The sequence below is a fragment of the Castanea sativa genome, chromosome 6, assembly GCF_040712315.1.
Source record: "Castanea sativa cultivar Marrone di Chiusa Pesio chromosome 6, ASM4071231v1".
Taxonomy (NCBI): domain Eukaryota; kingdom Viridiplantae; phylum Streptophyta; class Magnoliopsida; order Fagales; family Fagaceae; genus Castanea; species Castanea sativa.
In genome coordinates this window covers 56,664,324-56,687,951 of record NC_134018.1, presented here as the reverse complement: position 1 = coordinate 56,687,951, position 23,628 = coordinate 56,664,324, and the positions used below count along the sequence as shown (strand labels likewise).

The 23,628-nt window shown below is 33.8% G+C and overlaps 1 protein-coding gene across 1 annotated transcript; it reads left to right on the top strand.

The window, feature by feature from the left end:
- Positions 1–17,356: 17,356 nt before the first annotated feature.
- LOC142640399 (AT-hook motif nuclear-localized protein 11) lies at positions 17,357–23,073 on the top strand. The gene is made up of 5 exons (XM_075814470.1): positions 17,357–18,927; positions 20,396–20,463; positions 20,812–20,943; positions 21,611–21,772; positions 22,629–23,073. Exons 1-5 carry the CDS (start codon positions 18,495–18,497, stop codon positions 22,857–22,859), a joined length of 1,026 nt encoding a protein of 341 aa, XP_075670585.1. The 5' UTR covers positions 17,357–18,494; the 3' UTR covers positions 22,860–23,073.
- Positions 23,074–23,628: the final 555 nt, after the last annotated feature.

The following is a 23,628-nucleotide window of genomic DNA, read 5'->3' as shown; positions in this document are numbered from 1 at the left end:
AATAAAATCTTGTTTACTAGATGTGAGGGGGCTTAGTTCAAGTGATAGCCCAGTGGTAATGGGCACCCTTTGTGGCGCTTCACGTCTGTTGTTCGAACTCACTTACCCCTCCCTCACTATACCTAAAAAAAAAAAATTTTCCAGGACATTGAGGTTGCAATGAGGATTTGATGATGTTGCTATACTTGATACTGCCATTGTGAGTACAACTTTACATGCAGTTTAGGCCATTTATGCAGAAGATCTTTGTCTTTTATGTGTCATCTCCCCAGCTTCCTCTCTTTTAAGAAGTCCTCATAAAGCCATTCATTAATTTGGGTAAGCTGTGGTGTGAAAACAGGGAAATTGGATGCAGGTGCTTGGCACTTTGTGCAAGCTACTATTTGCAGTAATTCATTAGAGATTCTTTTCATAAGATATTTGCTGCTATTTGAATTTGATTGAGTCATATGGATGCTTGGTGGAGCAGTGTTAACAAATATTAGGGAAGCTGTATTTACTCCACCTGTAAATTAAGCTCACTATTTGAAGGTCGAGCCTGAATAAAATTGGGAAAGTTGTATCTCTTTTGCGGCTAGGATAAACTATAGCCCTGGGGTTTCATTTACTTGGTTGAGAATTCTATGATTATGAAAGCCAATTCAGATGCTTTTGGGTCTGAACTTTGAGCTGTGATGAAAGTATGTATTGGTAAAATGAGTGCAGGCAGAAGATGGTATGGAGACACAGTGTTAAAGAACTAGGAATGATCTGATTGGAGTTGAATAAAAAACCCAATGGTTAATTTGGAAAAAAGTATTTGAAGAAAAGGGTTTGAATCAGTGTCTAGTTTAAATGGCTTGAATAAAGTATAAAAATAATTTTTTTCCCCTTTATTGATGAAATTCATGGATGGGACCGAAGCATTATTGACCTGTGCATTTATAATGGTTAGATGTAAGATTTTATTTTAAATTCATAATATTAGGGCGTTTATTGGACCTAAATTGTCAAAGATTTGTCAAAGATAAATCTGTTGAATGTTGTTGAAATTTATTTAAACTAATTTATACGAGTAATTGTTCTTCAAAAGCAACCTTTAAAGCAACTGCATCAGCGGAGGCAAAAATTTTGTAAATTTTGCAAAAAAAGCTTACTTTTTCTATTTTACACGTCTATTTTTACAAAACACTCATACCGGTTTGTATATATTCTACACATTTATTTAATAAAATATTAATTCTTTTACAATTTTTTATTATTTCCCTCACCCTTCACACTTTTCTCTTCTCTTGAAATCCTCTCACACACAAACCCGGAATCAAAGAGCAGAAACTCCAATCCTCCATCAACCCCATCTCTCTCCATCAAATAATCATTAAAAAAACACAAAGTTCCATCCTTTCAAGAAGCACAAGCAACAACAACAACAAATATCTGCATCAAAGAAAAGTGAAGAGAAGAAGCAGAGCAGAGACGTCACAATACTAGCAACAGAGCGCAAGACCAGAACAAGGAGAAGCAAAGCAAACGGTAGAAAAAAGAGAACCGAAATTAGTAACCTCTATTCCCTTCTTCAGTACATTTTAGTTAGAGATCAGAGAGAGAGAGCTTGAGGTCTTCAGCCTTGGGTTTTAGAGATAGAGGGAAGAGTGCTTAGGTTCAGCCATGGAGGCTCAACCTGGGGCTGGCTATTGAGCGAGAGAAAGAGACGGAGCTGCCTCAGATGGTGGCTCATGGTGGCGGCTTGTGGTGGCATGAAGTGGAAGAGCTTTAGGTAGTTCGGCCATGGTGGGTTTGGGATTAGAGAAATCTGAGAGAAGAACTAAGAGGATCACGGGTTAGAGTTAGAGAGTGGTGGTGGTGGTAGGTTGTTGGATTTGGTGGTGGGGGGTTGTTGAATTGGGTAGTCAGTGGTCGATCAGTTTTGTTCAGTTCAGAGGAAGAGGGAGAGGGAGAGAGAGAAGTCAGATGGAGAAAGAAGAGAGGTGAGAGAAAAAAATATAAAATAATGATATGCATAGCTACAATAACCGTGCATATATGCACGATTGCTGTAGATATTGTGCATAAATGCACAATTGTAGACCCACTGATGTGGGTATATTTTTGCTCAAAATATGTAAAATGAGCAATTTTTTCTATTTTGCAAGACTTTGCATCAACTGACGCAGTTGCTCTTAGAGTATTTGCAAATCTCTTGATCAATGAACCAAGGTTTTGACTTTTGAGATGGTGGTTTGTGCTCTGTTACCGCTAAACTACCTGCTTTGCTTTATGCCCATGGTTGTCAAAATCGCGATCCGGATCGTAAAATCGCACGATTTTACGATCTCACCTCACCAAAAAGTTTAAAATCGTAGCAGGATCGCAAAAATGTTAGGATCGTAGGTAGGATCGTGTAAGATCATATAGGATCGTAGGATTGTATGGGATCCTACCGATCCTACCATTTGGCTTGAATTTTTTTTTATTTTTTATTTTTTTTTTATGTGGGATTCATTTGGGTAAACCTAAACCAACAAGCCCAACGGGTTTTAGAAGCCCAATAATGAATTGAAGTCCCAAATTTACCCCTATGTCAACATAAAATCTCAAAAAAAAAACCTACGGTATAAGTTTAACGTTTTCAAAAACAAAACCTAAACTATTTAGAAACACAAAGCTCCAGCACGTACCTCTGTCCCGCGCCTCCTCAGCTCTCTGTCAAAAACTCAGCACCTCTTAGCCCTCTCAATGATGTTGCCGTGAGCCATCGCTACCTTTAAGCTTTCTGGTAATTTGTTTTGGTAGTTAGTACTTAGTAGTTTATCATTTATTTGTACTTTGATAGCTTGATTCCATATTGTTGTGTTGTGTATATGATTTTGACAAAGCTTTTAAGGTTTTTATTTTTCTATTTTGTTAACTAAATTAAGTAAAATTTGAAAAAAATATGAAACAGGATCTTTTCTATTTGAATCTTTGAGAAATATTAGTAAATACAATTAGTAGTTTAGAATTGCACACAACCTGTTTGATGAATTCTCTGTGTGATTTTTGAGCATGCTCTATATCTTGGTGTCTTTTTTTTACAGCTCTAGTACAAATATACAATGTCTACTTTGGCTATAAAGAAAATTAAGCGAACTTTCCATATGTGTAGATAATATTTTGGTACTTAGTTGCTAATTAAACATGTACTGAACTTTTTAGATACATTATGTCAAAGTTAAATATATTTTGCTTCGTTAGAATGACATAAGAACGATGTAGTGCATGCAAATTACATTTTATAATGCAATTTTTTTTTTAATGGATGGATTCATATTTTAAGTGATTATATAACATACAAAGCCACTATAAATATATTTTTTTCTTAAAATAGGTAGGATCTTACGATCCACGATCTGATCCTACGATCTCCGATCTTACCTACCTCCCACGATCCTACGTAGGATCCCGATTTTAACAACCTTGTTTGTGCCCTAATTTCAGGATGTCATAGACTAAATTAATGTAAACTGAAGTCAGGCCATAAAGTAAAAGCAAATTGTTTGGCAGCAAACCATTTGCTTTACTTTACGGCCTAACTTAAAACATGTCATCTTGACCCCTCTAAAAAAAATGCTTTCCATTCCCTGAAAGAAGGGAACTTCAATACCGTATACCATAATCTGTTTTTGGTAAGATACGGATTGCATTAAACGAAAACAACACGGTCTGAAGAACAGTCAGAAAAATCAAAATGAAGAGATTTGAAAATGACATCAAACGAAAACAACACGGTCTGAAGAACAGTCAGAAAAATCAAAATGAAGAGATTTGAAAAGGACATCATGCAGTTGATCAAAAATCACATAAAATTATGCTCTTGTTCTGGACCCATTCTAGCCAGAAGAGCAGCAAATATTGAGGTTGGATAGCTAAAAAGAAACCCATTTTAAGACCGTAAACAAAACGGATCTACTGTTTGTAATAGCAATCCACCCAGGTTTTAGATTTGGTCCTGTTTAGAGGCTTAGCAAGATCAGTTCAATTTAAGTGTTCATATTTGGCAAAAAGAGGATCTTTATCAGTTAGGTGCCTCCAATTGGGCTTTTGTTTCAGGCTAATATAGAATGGAGACCCAAACCTCCTCGTTTATCTCTAGAAACTTTGTATTTTTGGGCAAAAGAGAAACACTGGTGGTGGGACACAAATATGTATGGTTCCACATATTATTCAATACAGCAAATAATTTGGAATGATATGCAGCAAAGAGCAAACCACGAGTTTCTGATGTGTGGATGACCTTTTTTTCTGGTCAACAAGAATTATATCCTATTCCCCTTTCCAAATACTAAAGCTGTGAAAGCGTGTATCATCTGAACATGTAGTCATGTACCAAAAAATTATTAGAGAAGCTGCAGCTAGGGTTTGATCTTTTTACTCTATTTTTCACCTGATGTATAATTGTTTATTTTTTTGGTCTCTTGTTATAATTTTTTGAAGGTAGATTTGAAGTAATAAGTATCTATTGTAATCCTCAATCCTCTACCTGAATCTCCATCTAAACTCTTGGGTGTCTTGGACACTCATGCATTCAATTTATACTCAATCAATGTTACAAGTTCAAATTACTTCAATTAATAAAGTTTTTTTTTATCTTTTAATAAAAAAACTTAGAATCAAATCCTGTCTGCATCAAAAGAAAAATCCACTGAGTGGTGAAAATATATTCAGCTTTTCCTCAGGTATTGAGTGGGCCTGGGTTGTCCATAGTAATGTCTATTTCTTGAGAGACTAGATCCAAGGCCTGACACAACTTTCTGACCAACCTTGAAATTTTATTTGGCAGAATCTACTTTACTGTGCAGCCATGAACAATTTTATTTATTTTTTTGACTGGTTGTGAAGGACTGGGATCCAGTGCAATTCTTAAATGCAATTGCACCATGCAATTCACCCAAGTCTCTCACAATTTTTTTGGGTACTTTTTTATCTTTATTTTTTTACTTTTTCTCATTTTTTATATTTAATGGTTGAGATTTAAAATTGCTTTTTGTAACTTTAAATCTCAACCATCCATACCAATTGCACCTGATCTCAATCCAGAAAATAAATCCAGATGTAATAATAAGCTTTTTATGCCAAGAGGTGGTTGGGTTATGCGTTTTTGCAATATGCTGATTCTGTAACTACAGGACCATCATCATCATCATCATCATCATCATGGCACCACAATTAGTCCTGAACTCCCAATAGGACTATTTATTAGTATCATTATTACATAAGCATAGAGGCCCAACGCATGTGTCTTAAGTTGATGCTAGACTAATTCTTAGGAAACTTGACTGATAGGGGCTTAATGAAATCCGGAATATTCTTTTCTCATAATTTTCTTTGCCCCCTTCTTTTAATAATTTTTTTCACCGTTGGCCACGATCTTTACTCCACAAATATAAGTATTTGTAGATTGTGGGTGCAGAGTGTTAGAGACAAGGTTCAAGTATCTAGAAATGTTGACGAAGTTGTAGAAATTTTCTGCATATTCTATAGTATAGAATTTTGAAAATCTTCATAATTTATTTTAAAGAAATGCTTGAGATTATTATGTCACTTTTTTATTAAGTCAATTGGGGCATGCATTAATAAAGTTTCATTACACTTATTTTTCTTTGTTGTTGGAAGGGGTCCTTTCCCACCAATCAGCAATGGGTCTTATTGTACTCTTATTCCCATCTCTGAATTGTCTTTCTCTGTTCAATTGGCGGATGTTGGAGATATGGAAAAGACAGCTTTTTTCCCCCTAGATAAATACTTTTTTTCTCAATCTGAAATAGAGGAGAAACAAAAGAATTAGACCAAATTTCATCTTTATTTAAAGCTTGTAAAATAGAAGAAAACAAATTTGAGATGGGAATCGGCTCAGTCCAGTTTAAAAAAATTGTCTATTAAGCCAAAAGATAAATAGAGATATTGTCTTCCCTACAAACAAAGGAAAAATTTACATCGGTAGTTTTAGTTCACTCAAAATGAGAATTTGTAAGAAAAAGTGTTCAAATGTTTAATGAGTGCCAGGTGGGACCCAAAAAAAAAAAGAGGTTCAAATTTTAAGAAAAACTATAGTAAAAATGAGAATTTTTTTTTTTATTGTATATAATATTCAGAATACTATTCTTTTTAATGTTAACTTCATAAAATTATGTAAGAATTAAGGGATTAGAGATCATGATATTCTATCTTAGTGAGTTTGATTTATCTGATTTAAGAAATCTAATCTAAACTTTTACATAATATGTTTTTCTAATTGGGTGCTAAGTGGGAGCCTCCAACTCCAAGTTAGAACAGCACTATGGTTGAAGTTTCCATCATATAGCAACAAGACATTCTTAGTCAAAATAAGGATTGATTATATTCAAACACAGTTCATTTTTACCTAAAAGCTGTAATTAATTCCTCAACAAATATAGGTTGAGGGTCGTTCCACCAACCAACATAATCCTTGCTTTTCTACTCTTAGGTCATTTTCTCTTCCCATGCTCCTTTCCCCCTTTAGGCATATCCAGTATGTTGGGAAAAAGGGACTTGAACGTATAATTGGACCATAATTTAGCAGTTCATATTAATAATTGTGTTTTCCATTTACCTTTCTAGTGCATCATATTCTCTTTTCATTCGAGATTTTTTTTTTTTTTTTTGGGGAGGGGCAATGGTTCAAAGTTTTGTGCATTTTTAGTTTACAGTTGTCTGCTACTTACAATGCGATTAACATTTATAAACCTCATTCATTCATCTCCATCGTCCATTTAGTTAAAAAGAATCTTTTGATGGAGTAATAACGCGTATTTATAAATACAAAATATACTTGTCAAGAATCTTACAACTCAGCTAATTTTTGTTAGTATTTCCAACATAAATGTTCAGGTTTAAATATATCTTATTCATCATTATTCTACCTATTAATTATAAATAAATAAATAAAATATTTTTTCTTTAAAGAGAATATACTTGCCAATTGAGTACTTTTGAAATTGACTTACGAGTTAGAGCTTAGGACCAACACTTATAGCTTGCTGCAGTGGCGGAGTCACAAAGGTGCTAGGAGGACCATGCCCCCCAAAGCCCATAATTTTTTTTTAAAAAAATAAAATATGTAAATGATAAAAAATTTTAATATATATTTGCATGGCTCCTTCAAAATATGTAAATATGTGTGTATGGGTAAAGATAATAGTAGTTAGTATTTGGAATCAAGTCTCTCAAATCATCTCTTTGAATTTTTTTATAATGGTTCATAGCTCACAATCTTATTCCAATGATCTTAACTGTCTGATTAATTAAACTAATTAAATTAAAATAACATTGGTTAGGAGTTTTGAACTTAAGATTTTATAGATCTTTATAAGGCCTTGGAAACCACTAAACCAAAGGCTTGTGATTGTTTTATGCTACTATATATAACATAACATATAGTATAATATATGTAAATAATTAATCATTGTACTTTAACTTGGTTCTCCCAAAGATTAAATTCATGGCTTCGCCATTGACATGCTACATTAATAATATTTTTCCTTCACTCTGATAATATTAATACCCTCCTCTCTCCATTAGTTTGATAGTTGTTTGAAAAAGAAAAACACAATGATAATAGTATTAAAAATAAATGAATGACTAGAATACTCAACTCCAAACAGATGTGGTCATTTTTCCCTTCTATATGTCCAGATTTAGAACAACTTTAATACTTGATTCCCATTGGTTTCATGGCGTTCTACCAACCCTTGGAACTGATACACATTCAACTTGGGATTTTGGTTTCAAAATTCCAAGAATTTAATATCAAGAAGTAAATAAACAATCTTAATGTGTTTTAGTCTATGGTTTTATTTTGGTCCCCTCCATTCATCATATTCATGGTCAATTCAAGATTAATGGGTTTCTTAGTCTAACAATTATTTGTGTTTGGTTGTCAAAAGCAGTCAACATCACTCTATGCACTTTGATAGTAACAATTGTATTATTAATCTCTTTAAATGTTTTATAGTCTTACCCACTTTACGCTATTACCTTCCCAATCATATGGTTCTGCACCACAAATATATATATTATTATTTTGTTTTTCATAGTAAAATATAAGCATTAAATATACTATGAATTCCCCCACCATGTTTGGCAATATCGTAGTATAGTTTACGATCTGCTTTGATTGCAGACAAAACTCTTGGACCAAATAAAATATAGTGATACGAAATTTGGAAAAGCTCACCATAACTGAAGTGGAAACTCAATGTACTTCCATTTTTGGAGTTTAGGATGATCCCATGTCACTATTATTCCATGCAACTATCCTATAAAAGACAACCCCACATATTATTAGTTTATACATCAATTCTCTTTTTCCAACATTCTATGTGACAATATTTTAATTAAACATACTTAACCACCCACCCCCCCCCCCCCCCCAAAAAAAAAAGAGAGGAGAAGAAAAGGAATGAAAGAAAGAAAGAAGATGGAAACGTACGTAATCCCCTTGACCAAGTAAAAAAATTGCATATTCCTTCCAATAAAAGTGGACCTTGACCCCATGACTTTGGAAGGAGCGTAAACTCCAGCTTTAGATGAGAGATGCTGTACAAATTAACAAAGATAATGCCAACGCAATGTTTGGAAATTGCCATTGTCTTTATGGCTTGATGGCTCACTGCCCCCATTAATTTGCCTCCATTATTGTGGGGGCTTGTATTGGTGGGGTTGATGTTGAGGGGGAGTTTTTGAATCCTCATATCTTTGTTGATGTAAAAAAAATGTTTGAACATTTATATAATTTTTTTTTGTGACAAGGTTTTATTATAAAATTTAATGAAAATGAAATGATAAAAAAAGAAAAGGAATATAAAGTAATTATTTATCCACAATATTTTCACAACAAATTTTGAGTGATAAATTGTTATTGGTTCTAATCTGGATCTATCACTAAAATTATTTTTTTGTCAATCAGTAATAGCTAATATCAATTTGATAAACAATAATTGACTCTTTTTTAATGCTTTTGAAATATTCTCTTTAACATCTTTAGCATGCTTGAAAATTTATAAATAAATGTATAGAAAATAAAAGAAATATATAATTTTGTTGTTAGAAATTAAGTATCTCCACCTTTTATTTATGTATTGGTTTAATTATTATTTAATCCCTAACATTTGTCTCATGTGTTCAAAATAGTCTTGATATTTTAAATATGTTAATTTAGCCCTTAATCTTTTGGTATTGTGTCAAGAAAAAGTCTTTACCATTAAAAAGTAGATGAACAAACTGATGTGGCTAAAAATGATATTAAAATATTAATTTCGATGCAAATTGGGATGTCAATCTGCTAGGTGGCCTTAATTCAAGAGGGGAAAAAAAAACTTTAGTCCATATACCCTCACATGCTTACATTCAAGGGATTCATTTAGGATCTGAAATCCCAAAATAATGACCGAGAGGAGAGAATTGTGACAAATCAAAATGCTTGAAGCACTTGTTGAGGGTAAGACACATGTTGGCAATGAAATTGACGAGGCATTGATCAAGAATTTTGGAGAATGCCCCCCACCCCCCAGGTTAAGACACATGTTGGCAATGAAATTGACGAGGCATTGATCAAGAATTTTGAAGAATCTCCCCACCCACAAAAAGTCTCAATTAGTTGAGAAAAAATTTGGCTGGACTCTTCTAGTCTTTTTGTTTTCAAACTGTACTGTTTAATAAATTGACTTTAGACAATGGGTATGATCAAATAGTTTTCTAATAGTGTTGGACTCTCACTATGCTCTTACTTTATCTTTCTTAAAAAAAAAAAAAAAAAAATTAAGCTTAAGACCAGATGGCATGTGGCATCAAAATTATTATTTTAATATTACTGTTAGTCATGTTAACTTTTTTTTATCCTCCCTCAATTTTTTTTTTAACCACCCTTCACTATTAAGACTATTTTAACGCAATATAAAAAGCTTAGAGATTAAATTAATACATTTAAAATCTTAGAGATTATTTTAAAATATGGGACAAATGTTAGAGTGCAAACTGATAATCAAGCCTTATATATTCTATCAAATTTTGCATGAAAATGACAATTCCTTTTGAATTCCTGGGAGTTTTTTTTTTTGGAACATTGATTGAGAGAGAACATAGTGGTTTCAAAACTCATCCAAGGAGGGAGTAGGGGATCTACCTTCCTTTGCCTTCTCAATATTACATCTTAATGTATTTATTAAAAGACAATTTGACAACAAACTTGACTATAACATAAGGCTACAATTTCATTAAATATTTTTTTATTGGATGTAAATTTTGACAAATTTATTATTGGATTACATTTTCTTTTTTTATTCTTCACAGTTCACACTTGCAAAATTTTTAAAAAGCCAAAAATTAATAGCTATGTCATCAATAAAATATTTAAATTTCAAATTTTTTTACCATAAAATTATGTATCAAAAATAAGTTTAAAGATCAAATTGTAAATAATACCTGATTGATATAAAATTTAACATGTGTATTAAGAACACAAAGAATATGCAATTCAACGGTTAAATTTTCAAAATATGTAGTATGTTAATTTTTTTAGTAGGAATTGTAACCTTAAACTACAACCGAATTTGTAGGCAAAATTTTTTCATTATTAAAAGGAAAAGTTTGGTGATATTGAAACTGTCACCAACAAATCCACCAAAATTGTGTATTTTTGTATTGTGTTGGGTCCAGTGAGGCGAGTTTGTGAGAAAGTATGAGAATACTTTTTTGAAAAGATTTCGTGTCAGTGGCCAAACTCTTCTCAAATTAGAGATAATTGTTTTTGCTTACTTACTAGATCAACTTTTGAACATAACGATTGTAGGGATAAAAGGCCTATAAAGTATAGTGGGCCATGGGCCTTGTTTGGGGATGTCTAGTAGTCTGAGGGCAAGGATGAGGTAGAGAAGACATGCGAATCCAAGCGCCGAGGACGAACCACAACTAGGAAAGTTTAGGAAAGTAGTCCGAGGAAGAATACCTCATTGGCTAAGTAAGGCAGAGGTCATGAGATACGAGCTGCCATCGGGAACAACTTTCTAGAAGATTCTACTGATAAGGATAAGTATCAAAGGAGCATAGGTCAAATAAGAGCTGAGAAATATCAAAGGAAAAGCTGCTTCCACCGCATTGAGTGCTCTGCAGCTAACCCTCTGGCCGCATTAATATGGAGGTGATACCTGAATAGTGACCAACAACCTTATAGCTACACCAGAAGACTTCAAGAAGATGCTGAGAGGACAAGAATAAGGACCAGAAGCTTGCCCTACACATGGAGATGAAGAAGAACATAGTATATAATAGAGAAAGAAGTCCTTGATGAGGGGATCTATCGAAAAAGAGGGAGAAACATACTATAGCATTAAGAACATGACTTGTAACCAAAATCAAAAGAAGCATATATATAAGATTCAGTTTCCTCGGACTGTGCCGATGACGATTTACTTCGTGCGAAACAATCATATTCTTATTTTCTTTTCATCCAGACTCACTGCAGTTATTTTCCGATTCATTAAAACTTAGTTTTCTAGCTCACTCTCTATAAATTTATTGTACTGGTCTTTTTGGGCCTAGATCCTTTCCCCTTTAGGATAAAGAACCAAATCCAGTCCTATCTTAATGTTTAATATGTTCCCATTTGACAATCCAACATAATATGGCTTGTATTTTGGTTTAATTTCCTAGTGTACATTTAATGATATATACAGTTTAAACATCCTCTATCCAATCAACTCTCATAATGCTAACCCTATCCTTGTAGCTGAATCTCCCTCCAACTATGATGTTCCTTAAGGCCAAACCCTGTACCACATCGATTGCATGATCAACTCGAACCACCACCCATTGCCACCAGGAATCTTCTAATCCAAAAGGTTCATCCTTAGCAAAGCCAACTCTAACTTCATGCTCTTTACCTGCCAAACTCTCCCAATCAGAGTTGTGCCTTCGGCCTTAAATATCTTCAGGTACGAAAATGAGATTTGATAGCCATCGAATCTTGCACTTGCAATTCGAGATAGATGATTCAGTGCCCAATGTTCTTTACAGCCCAGTAAAGGCTAGTTGGAAAGTTCTATAGTTTTACTTTATCAGATACTACTATTTAGTTTAATTTGCTGATTTGGGTTTTTGCATGCATTTTGATTTTGTAAATTGAGTTTGTCGGTTTATTTTAATTTTGGCATAATTTGGGGAGTTGGTAACTCTCTACGTGAAAAAGTGCTTAGGAGAGTAGAAAGAACGGGTTTTAACTGCTAGAGTTGGTGTACAAAATAAAAAGTTAACATATGTATTAAAAGTATTTAGAAAATATTTTAAGAAAAATTTTATAAAAAAATAATAAAGTAACTGATTTTTTTTTTAATTTCTATGAAGATGGTACCAAATTTTTTTTAAAAAAAATGGCCTAATAACAGATGTTCAATCCACAGACAAAAAGAAAAAAAAAAATAGTGTATAGTAATGTCGGCACATTTTTAGTAATGCAATGTAATGATGTTTTGACCATTTGTTCTCATTGATGAGGTTGCAAAAGCAACAGATAATGGCACATATAAAATAACAACACCGAAAAGCGAAGCACTCATACGAAATCTTCGTTTTCCTATGTTAACCCAACTATTATAAAAGTGATGTGTACATCTCAAAGAAAGTAAATCTGTGAATGGCATTATTGGAAGATTACTGTAAAATTTATTTACTTATTTTCATCAATTCCCATCTTGTTTAGAATATTCGAAATAGAGACCATATCAATTTTCATCGCCCCACATAATAATAATAATAATTTAAAGAAGTTGCCGAATTTTGAAAATTTGACCAATTAGTGGTCCCTATATGCTATTTGTATTGTTGGTAGCACCACTTATGTTTGAAAGCTTATCTTTTGAAATTATCCCATTTTAAATAAAAGCTTACTTATACCAAAGAGCAGAAGAACATTCTCATGCTGATGCATAACACTAGGTACTGTACCAACAAACTCATTTACCATAAAACAAAAAAACTAAAGTACAAAAGTTGATCAAAATAAATGTACTTGAAGTTGTAGTTAGACACTTAGTTGGATTTAATGAATATAAATAAAAACTTTAGAAGCTAGTGAGCGTAAGAGGTGAAATTCTTCACTCTTACCAGAGAAGTCCTTCTTTCTTTTACAGAAGATATGGTCTTTTCTTTTAAAAAATGTTAAATGTGTGGACCATATCATGAGTTTTACACTAAAGCCTATATCTATTGTGAGAGTAAATAATTTCTCAAGAGTAGTATTTCTTCCTCTCATAGAAAGCGTGGATTCTTTCGCGAATCTTATTCTAGAGTCCACATATTTTATGAGAGGATGAATGATTCTTACCGTAAAAGTGAATAATTTCTTGAAATGAATTTTCCTTTCTTATAGAAGGTGTGGACTTTATCGTGAGTCTTACAATGGAGTCCACATCTTTTGTGAGGGGAGAAAGAATTCTTGCTCTAAGAGTAAAAAAATATATATATAAATATGTGTATATATTTTTGGTGCGAGGAGGGTCATGTTAGCAAAGCTCTTGTGAGATATTTTATAGGCTGATGGGCCATAGCAATGGGGCATGGAAAGTGGTAACCAGAGATAAGTCACATGCAAACAAAGTCACTACCCTTTGAGGAATGACCCAAACCCGTTGTTGGTGAGGTCACCCTTAAATGACAACTTGTCAAAGTCTTTCATGTTTCCCACGCCAGCTAGGTGTGTGCGTGGGGAGGGCTCACTATTTATTCCGTAGGATGCTCTCTCTACATGGATAACAATAAGTGATGGGACATCATCTTTGAACTGTTTGATAAATAACGATAAGATCAAAGAGATTATTTTTTAAAGAAGGTACGGTTAACACTTATAAAATTATTTCTGTCCAGTGTGTTAAATGTCAAATATTTATCATTCGATATATTAAATTCTAAAAAATTACTTTCATCAAGTATTTTAAACGCCATAATATTTGGCATTGATGAACAGTGCAATCTCAAATTTGAGACCATACTGTTTATAAATTGTAAAATTTATATTATTATATTTTTATTTAGGCGGGGTTTGCTTTCTTTTAAAGAAATAATTAAAATTGAATGAAGTTGTAAAAAAAATAAATAAAAATATTCAAGAAAGAATATTTTAAATGAAATTGTAAAAAAAATAGAATGTTTGATGTTTGGTATATTGTAAAATGAAGTGTTAAAATTGTAAAAGTAGTGTTTTTAAATTGTAAATGCTAAAATTTTTACAATTGTTGATGAGAATGCTCTAATAAGTGGAACTATAATTTCAAGATTAAATGAAAAGTAACCAAACTTTAGAGATTATAATAAAGGAATAAGTGAATTATGGGGAGGAGACAATAATTTTTAGTGTGAAATTAATTTGAAATATAATGATAAAACTAAGTTTTAGAAAGTTTTGGAGGCCAGATCTTGATTGTTGAATAAGAGATTTGAGATTCAATTCTCGCTTATACTAAAAATCGATTAGTGTCTTAGTTTAATGATAAAGAACTATCATTAATAGCAGATGCTATAAGTTAAAACTCTTTCTTAAAAAAAAAAAAAAAAGTTTTGGAGGCCATAGTCTCCAAGCATTAATATAGTATTACCCCATTCATATCTAGACATTTTTTTAAGGATGTTTTGGGAGGGACATTGTAAGTTATATTCATAATGTTGAGTTGAATTATTAATTAAGATATAAGTTCACAATCTTAGATTTATGTATGTTCAATAGTAGGGTTTGTCATTTTAAATGACCAGATCTTGTACAAAAGTATTTAAAAAAGAAAGGGCCAGACAGAGAAGATCAGGATTGAAACATGTACCACAGGTCTTATATTAACTTAAAATCAAATGTTTAGAATATAATCAAAAGATTGATACACCCCTTCAGACCACGTGGCTATAAATTCTTTAATTTAATTATTTGTGGAGCTACTATGTTGAGGCAAAAAAAAAAAAAAAAAAACTGTTGAAGTCAAATTTAGACTTTACAAGGACAACATAAGTCAAGCCTATTTTATGACTTATATTGAGTATCTTGACTTGTTAGATAATTCATAGTTCACCCCCGAGGGTGCTTTAGTCGGCATGGAACTTATTCTTTAAGTGGTTTGGGGATTGAAGGTCCCAAATTCAAATTTTGGCAATGAAAAACACTATAAAAATCCTATGTTCTCAGCATTTCATATACAATAAATACAACGATTAAATTTTTTTATCCCTTTACAAAAATATATTTTAATAATTAATAATTGAATATAGTTGAAATTATATGCGTAATATTACAGAAACAAATTATTTTACAATATTTTTACAAACTGATGTGACAAATTTTTATTAGTTCTAATATGGGTCTACCCCTAACATCATATTTATGTTTATCAATGATTATTTGAAAATTATTAAACCACATCAGCAGTTTGTAAAAAGGTTGTAAAATAGTTTGTGTCAGTAGCATTACTCAAATTATATTATTTGAGTTAGCTAGATAAAGTGAACTTATTTGGTAAGTCATAAGTGAACTTTAGGAAAGTTATTTATAACTAGCACAATCCAACCTCAAATTCATTTAAGTATAGTTTAAATATTTGTATTTATAAACATAGTAAAAACATATAAGGCTAAACATGGTTTGGTGCGGCTAGTGTTGGGGGAGGTTTTTGAGCCACACTGACGTCATCAGAATCCTTAAAATGTGAACTATCACCGCACCATTGGATCGAAATTCTAGTGACATCAATGGTGGTTTTCCTCAATATAATGGTTGTTTGCTCCAATCATCGGCAAGAAAAAGTAAACAAACATTTTACATAGTAACACAACTCAACCATGGAGTGAAAGAAAGAGAAAATAGATTTAAGATCTCAAATAAGATACAGAGAAAGTAAATCTAGCTCATATTGAGATCTCAAATGAGAGAGATCTATAAATTTTACCATGCTGACCTGAGTAGGTGAGAGAGCATGAGAAGGTCTTGATCTCAAGCAATGTTGTCTATCAAGACTTTACTTCTTGATCTCTGATGATGTTGTAGATTTTGATGAGGTTGAGGGGGGAGATACAAAAAATGAAAGGGGTACATGTACAATAGATGGGGAGGAAAATAAATTTGGGAAGATTTGGTTATAAATCAACTAGTTTGGTGTTCGTTGGATTCCAAAAGTAGCCATTAACGACCATACCAACCAATGTTAGAAACCCAATACCTCCTTTGACTACCATCACATTAACTACTGGTAGCCCTATTTTGAGGTTCAATAAGTTGTTAGCAGGCCAATCTTGAGATTCGATTAGTTGTTGGCAGCCCAATCTTGAGGTTTAATCAGCTTGGCTTCGACTCAAATTGTCAATTTGGATCAACGGTTATTCACCCCTAATATTATATTTAGTTTAATCAAGTCTTATAATTGTGAGTTTATTCACAAACACATTAATATGTTTAAGCTTATCTCGTTAAGTAAATGAATATAAATAATAAATAAATTTAGTTCCTAAGCATTTTTTTTGAGATATGGTTTCAATCTATAATGTCTGTTTCTGATAATTACTTTTTATCATCATATAAAGACATCAATTAGTTTTAAAATAGGTAGTAATTGAATTCTAAATCTTTTATTCAGAAAAAAAAAAAAAGCTTAATTAATTGAGCTAATAAATTCATTATTCGAAATCAAAAAAAGAAGAAAAGTGTCTGACACGCGTCTAAGGTGCGGGTCTGATAGAGAGTAACCCTTCTGAGGAGCCACACACTATTTCTATTTTTTCTTTTTTGGTTTTCCAAAAGTTGAGTGAAAAACAAACTAAAAAGAAAAGAAATAATAATAGCATTATCCAAAGAAGAACCCCTTTTGCTGTTGAAGTTTTTGTTTGCTTCTCATTCTGTGTCTCTCTCTCTCTCTCTCTTTCTAAGAAGAAGCCCCAGTAAAAGCAAAGCATCATCGCCCACACAAAACACAAGTAGAAAAGAAGAGAGAGAAAAAGAGAGTTTTTTATTTTATTTTATATAGTTTTAGATAGAGAGAAGAGAAGTAAAGATAAACAGCTTTTTAAAGAGAGAGAAACATACTGAGAGAGCTCTACCCTAGCCAAAACCAAACAAAAAAAACTTTCATTCATTTCTATATGCAATCCGATTAGGATTCGTGCTTTCTTTGTTATAGCTGTCTTAGCAGTAAGTGAGTATATCTTTTCTTATATTGTTTGTAGATATTGTAACTGTACTCTTAGCTGTAGCAAATACTTTTCAACACAAGCTTTTGGCCACAGACTCAGACTCAGACTCAGACTCAGACTCTCTCAGTGTGTCTTAAAAACATTTTGCAGAAACTGTTCGACCTTTAATTTCCTTCTTTGTCACTCTCCAAAACCCACCTCTCAAAAAGCTCTCTTTTTTTCTTTCTTTCTTGCCTTCAATTTCCTCATACATTCTTCCTCCATGTTCTAAGCTTTAAAGAGAGAGAGAGAGAGAGAGAGTGAGAGGGAGAGTAGTGTGTGTTAGGAAACCTGTTCGACCTTTAACCAAAGATTTACCACATGTTGTTGTCTCTTTTTGCATTTTCACATTTTGTGGCGTTATCCGAAACCTGGGGCTTCAGCTCATTAATGCCATTGACTTGAACCTACTTTTTATTTCTCTTTTTGAAAAGAAAAAAAAATTTATAATTTTTTGGTGGGTGTTGGGTTTGAGAGTTTGAGAGATGAGCTAGGTGTTTTAAGGGTTTGTTAGTTTGGTTTTTGGCTTAGAAGATGCTTGGTGTTTAAGTTTTTACCAATGGGTTGGTGAGAATGGACCTGTTTCAGTCTTCTATCTTCTCTATCTTCAACATGAAGCCTTCTAGCTAGGTTTGGTAAGCTGTAAAAGTAGCTTCCATTTTTGTCTTCTATTTGACTTAGACTAGCTTTTCACCGCTTTGTGCTCTTTCCTATGTTTTAGTTTCTTTAAATCTGTGTTTTTCCTTTGTGGGTTTTGTTTCTCTTTTAGTAATTTATTCTTTTTATTTATCCTTTTTCTTTCTTCCGCTGTTCATATTTTTTTTCCTTGTACCTAAGCTGTTGGTGCTTTGAATAGTGTGTGTATGTCTCAGTTTTCGTTTCATCTCTTAGTTTGGTTGTATTTTTGAGACAATGCATCTGCTTGGAGCTTTCTTGCTGTAGATTTGGTTGTTTGGAATGTGAACTATGTCAGAATTACTTTCTGTTTTGAAAAAGCTTGAAACTTGAAATTTCTTTCCCTTGGCATTTCCTTGTTTATTCTCAAATTCGAAACAACTGGCCTGTAGGAAAACCCTGTTCATTGATCACGAAGTGGGTCTCATAGATTTGTTTCACATTGTTGTGTGTACACATTGTGTGTGGAATTTGGCTTTATATTTAACTTTAGAACAGAGTGGAGGTTTGAAATTTTACGCTGTGAATCATTATTTGGGGTCAAGGCTGCTTGTGAAAGATTTGTGAGTAAAAGCATTTGAAGTAAATGCATGGATCGGAGGGACACTATGTCGTTATCCGGTTCGACCTCTTATTATATGTCAAGAGGAATGGCTGGTTCTGGTCCTGGAACACAGTCTGGGCTACATGGATCACCGGGCATTCGTCCCATGTCTAGTCCAAATGTACAATTTCAGTCGAATTTAGGAGGGAGTACTATGGGATCAACGTTACCAGGAGAGCCTCCAGCTTCAATTTCACCTCATAGTGTCAATGTGGGTGCACCATCTATGGTGCCGCAGACTGAGCCTGTTAAGAGGAAAAGGGGAAGACCTCGGAAATATGGACCTGATGGGACTGTGTCATTGGCATTGTCTCCCTCGCCGTCTACTCATGGGGGGACGAATACAACAACATCTGCCCAAAAGCGAGGTAGAGGGCGGCCACCGGGGACTGGCAGGAAGCAACAGTTAGCATCTCTTGGTAAGTTTCTGTGTTCTGTTCATGCTGACTATGATTCACCTAAGCACTACACTGCATTTTTGTTGATATTTTATCTCATTTTATAATTCTTGTATTCTACTCATCTGAAAAATTGGTTGTTTTACACGTAGAACCGGTTTGTACCTGCCTTTACCTCAAACTCACATAATTAATTGTAGATCTGCTGTCCTTCCCACAGCCTTGTTGTACACATCACAATTTGGAGTTTTTTGGACTAAGGATGCAACCATTTGCCTACTTTGACATTTAGTGGACCTAAATAATATCCAGGAAATCCAATTGTATTCTTTTTTTTTCCTCTTGAATCTTGGAGTTACTTACTTTGAAAATTTTTGAATAAGTGAAATCTCAACCTTAGATCAGATAAAAAAAAATGATGAAAGAGAATGCTAATGAGCGCTAGCACAAATGGCACGCCCCGCCCCTCCCCCCCACCCAAAAAAGAGAGCCTATTGGGTGCATGTGTAAGCTTACCAACCAAAAAAAAAAAGGGATGGAAAGAGAATGAATTAGAATAGAAAGGGTTATACTTTGTTGTTGACATCATCACAATATAGCCTCCATGACTAAACATAGTATTGTTGCAACAAAGAACAGTCCTGGGTATTGGGAATAATAATGACACATCATCTATATGCAACAATTAAAAATTTAATGAGACAATAATTTAACTACTTCTCAGGAGTTCTGTGGAACCAACATTGTTAAACCAATGTGTCTATATCGGATGATTATTAAAACCTTGCTCAATCTGCATCTTTCCTGGCAACTTATGTTTGATTTTGTGTTGGACTTGAAAAATTGGTATAAACAACTTTTAAACTTAAAAAAGTAAGAAGTAAATTCCTCTGAGCATGACGTTGCGATGTAATATAGGCACAGTTTTAAAGGAAGTAGCAGGCCTACTATTCAATAAGCAAGGGTATAACAGTTATTTTTCCAAGCCATTTGCAGCTTAACATGGTCAGAATCTCAGGGGAATTATTAAAATTGATGGAACTCCACTGAGCATCTAGAGTATTTACAACAGCTCAAAGCTTCCAGATTTATGTCCGGATAAAAAATCCTTACCTTTTAAAGGAGCTGAAGGACATAACATGAAGTGATGGTAAAGAGTGTATATCTTGACAAAATTGTGCATAGATGTGTCAATAAATGTTTTTTTCCCCTGCTGTGTCTATCTAATTCCTACTCTGAGTCTCCTTTTCATTGGCTAATTTATGCGTGATAAGTTTGAAATGACTACAATATAATATTGTAGCTCTGTACCTCTGCCTTTTATCTTTTTCTAATAATTTAATTCTGTCTGTTAACAGAGTATATTTTTCTTTGTGGAGTGCGCTTGAGAATATTCATTTGATATGTATTGTTTACACGTATTTTCCTAACTCCTTTCTTGCACTGGCTTCCTAGTATGTGAATTGCAAATGGTTGACTGTTTTGATAGGTGAATGGCTGTCTGGTTCTGCCGGGATGGGTTTTACTCCACATATCATCACCATTGCAGTAGGAGAAGTATGTGATTGCTCTATCGATTAATAATTGTGTCATACTGTCTTAAGTCTTTAATTTCAGGTTTTTCAATAATAAAGGAAAGGAAGCAATTTCTTCTTTAAGTTTTGTACTACCATATTAGCCCCAAAGCAATTTCTCTAGAATTAAAATCAATGTAAAGTGTAAAGTATGCTTTTGATAAGGAATTAACAAAGAAAGTTGATATTGTTCTTGTCTGCTTTCAAATGTACTAGAAGCTAATATGTTTTACAGTTCATTGATCCCAAATTTCTGCAGTCTTTTTAAGGTGATACAATATTTTTGGACATCTTATGTTATTTATTAAAGTTTGCTTATCTTTTGCTGTAGGACATTGCAACAAAAATAATGTCATTTTCGCAGCAGGGGCCAAGAGCTATATGCATCCTGTCAGCCAATGGTGCTGTCTCCACCGTGACTCTTCGTCAGCCTTCAACGTCTGGTGGCACTGTCACATACGAGGTTTGAGCATTTTCTTATAATTTTAGAGACATATTGTCAGTTCTGGGCATGTTTTTGATACACGATGGAGACCAATGCTGATCCTTTGTAGAGCTTCTCTTAAGATAAATCATCTCAGTTTAAGATTTTGTGTGAAAATGGGAACAATGCTTAAGTTTATGAGGTTTATGCCTGGAATATGATCTAAATGAAATTGCCCGAACCCCAGTTGCTAGTTTCTAAAGGATGATGTCTCAATTGAGGCTTGACTAATGACTAAGGCAATGACTGGTGTGTATGATCTGTTCATCTCAGTCATCATGGAGTGGAGCTTGAAAGTTATTTTTTGTGCGAAAATATATTTTAATTCAACCTTCCTCTGTTCATTTTAGGTAATTTTGATTCTGAAATCCCTTTAATGCATAGACATCTGCACTGGGTGTGCTCACACATGCGCATGCTTTTATATGTGTTTGCTTTGCGGATTATCCTCTGTTTTCTTTTCAGTTCTCAACCTCTAGTCTCTACAACCATTTAAGTAGTGTTATGTTCTTTTTTCTTTACCCTACTACTAAGTGCTTTTTTTTTATTTTATTTTTTTATTTTTTATAATTATAAAAACTTTTTTATTATTTATGTGTCTTGTATCTCTGATAAGAAAAGTTTTTGGTGCATTGCACTTCTGTAGGGCCGTTTCGAGATATTATGTTTGTCTGGCTCTTACTTGCTCGCAGAAAGTAGTGGCTCCCGCAATCGAACTGGTGGTCTAAGTGTCTCCCTTGCCAGTCCTGATGGTCGTGTCATTGGTGGAGGAGTTGGGGGAATGCTCATTGCGGCAAGTCCAGTTCAGGTATTTTCTTGATTGCTGTCTTTTACACCATTCTTTATTCCCCATTTAAAGTTCTCCTTCCTCCTACCTGCTAATTGATTCTTCAGTATAGTGATTCTACCACTGGGACTGGGGTCAGCTTCTTGAGAACTTTGTCTATCTAGGAATACCGAATTCAGAATTAACTCCGATCTTTTCTAATCCGTCAACATAGATTTAGTAACTTTGCCATGAAAAAATAAGGAACTCTGAAGATAAAATTTAATAACAAACTGTTTACAGTAAGCTAAAAATATGACAAATTATGCTTCATACATTGATGATAAATATGTGATTATTTACCATGAGCCAATATGATGGGGTTCATTATCAGAAGGGGAAATAAAATATAATGGGGCTATATGTAGGGATGGCAAAAATGATCCCTCCCTGCTCGACCTCACCTGCCCTGCCCTGTCTCACCTTGGATGTGTGTATATATATGTTTTATTTTTATTTTTATTGTACATATCCTACTATTATCCTCTAAATCACTTCTCTCTCTCTCTCTCTCACATCATGTCTACGTATAATTCATCAATTAATTATTTTTATAAATATCATATTACCTTCCCAAATTACTCATCTCTCTCATTGCCACCCTGCCCTCACCTCTCCTGAATCTCACTCCCCGTTAGGATGGCAAAATGCCTTTACCTTGCCCCCGACTGAACTTGCCTTGCAATTACCCCACATGGGTTTTCCCAGCCCCCAAGAGGGAATGGAGTGGGGATGGGGCACCCATGATCTGGCCCCGTCCTGCCATGTTGCCATCTGTAGGTTATACATTATTCAAGTTTCTTTATCTGAGGCTCAAATGAATGATGGATGACTCCAGGTGATTGTGGGGAGCTTCATATGGGGTGGTTCAAAGACAAAAAACAAGAAAAAGGAGGCTTCAGAAGGTGCCATAGACTCAGAACATCAGACAGTTGACAATCCAGATGCACAAACTAGCATTCCACCAACTCAAAATCTCAGTCCAATCTCTTCAATGGGTGTTTGGCCAGCATCACGGGCAATGGATATGCGTAATGCCCATGTTGACATTGATTTGATGCGGGGGTGACAATTTTTATCAATGGATGAACAAGCATTGTATATAAATTTCACCTTCGTGGCCGCTTGAATCTAATTCTCTTGATGTACCAATGACAGAAAGCCAGTTGATCTTGGCTTTGACAACTCACTTCATTTACCCATCATAGACAATGGGGTTGTACTAATATTTTTGTAGCCTTCTGGAAATTTAGTTTGAATTTGATGTTCATGATTTCTACTAATCGACATCCTATTGTACCAGTCTTTTCAGTTCCAACAAATTAAATTTTGATTGGAAATCTCATTCTTTTATGAGCATCGGTCATTGTTAAATAATCTTAAGCAGTTTTTAGGAAAAGGGCGCATTTTTTAATGCTGTATAGTCCCAATATGATTTGGGAGTGAGAAGATGACAATGCCAGAGGCTTCTGGACTATGGTGTTTTTCAGCCCTATTTGGAAAGTGTCATTTGGATGAGTGTATGACACTCTCTTTCATGTAATTGCTATTGGTATCTTTACCAGTCTTCATAAACCGCTGATTGAAACTTGAAATCGTATTTTCAATAAAAAAAATTTGAGGAAAAAGGGGATAAGATCATGCTTTGCACAAATTGTATTAGTTTCTGAAAGTCTCAAGACTGCATTACTCAATGATTTTCTTTTCCAAATAGGGCTGTAAACGAACTGAGATTCGTTGAGTAGTGCATGTTTAAGCTTGGCTTGTCAGGAAAAGTTAAAAGTTCGAACTTAGTTTGAGCTTGTGACAAGCCAAAAAATAGTGTTTGAGCTCGAGCT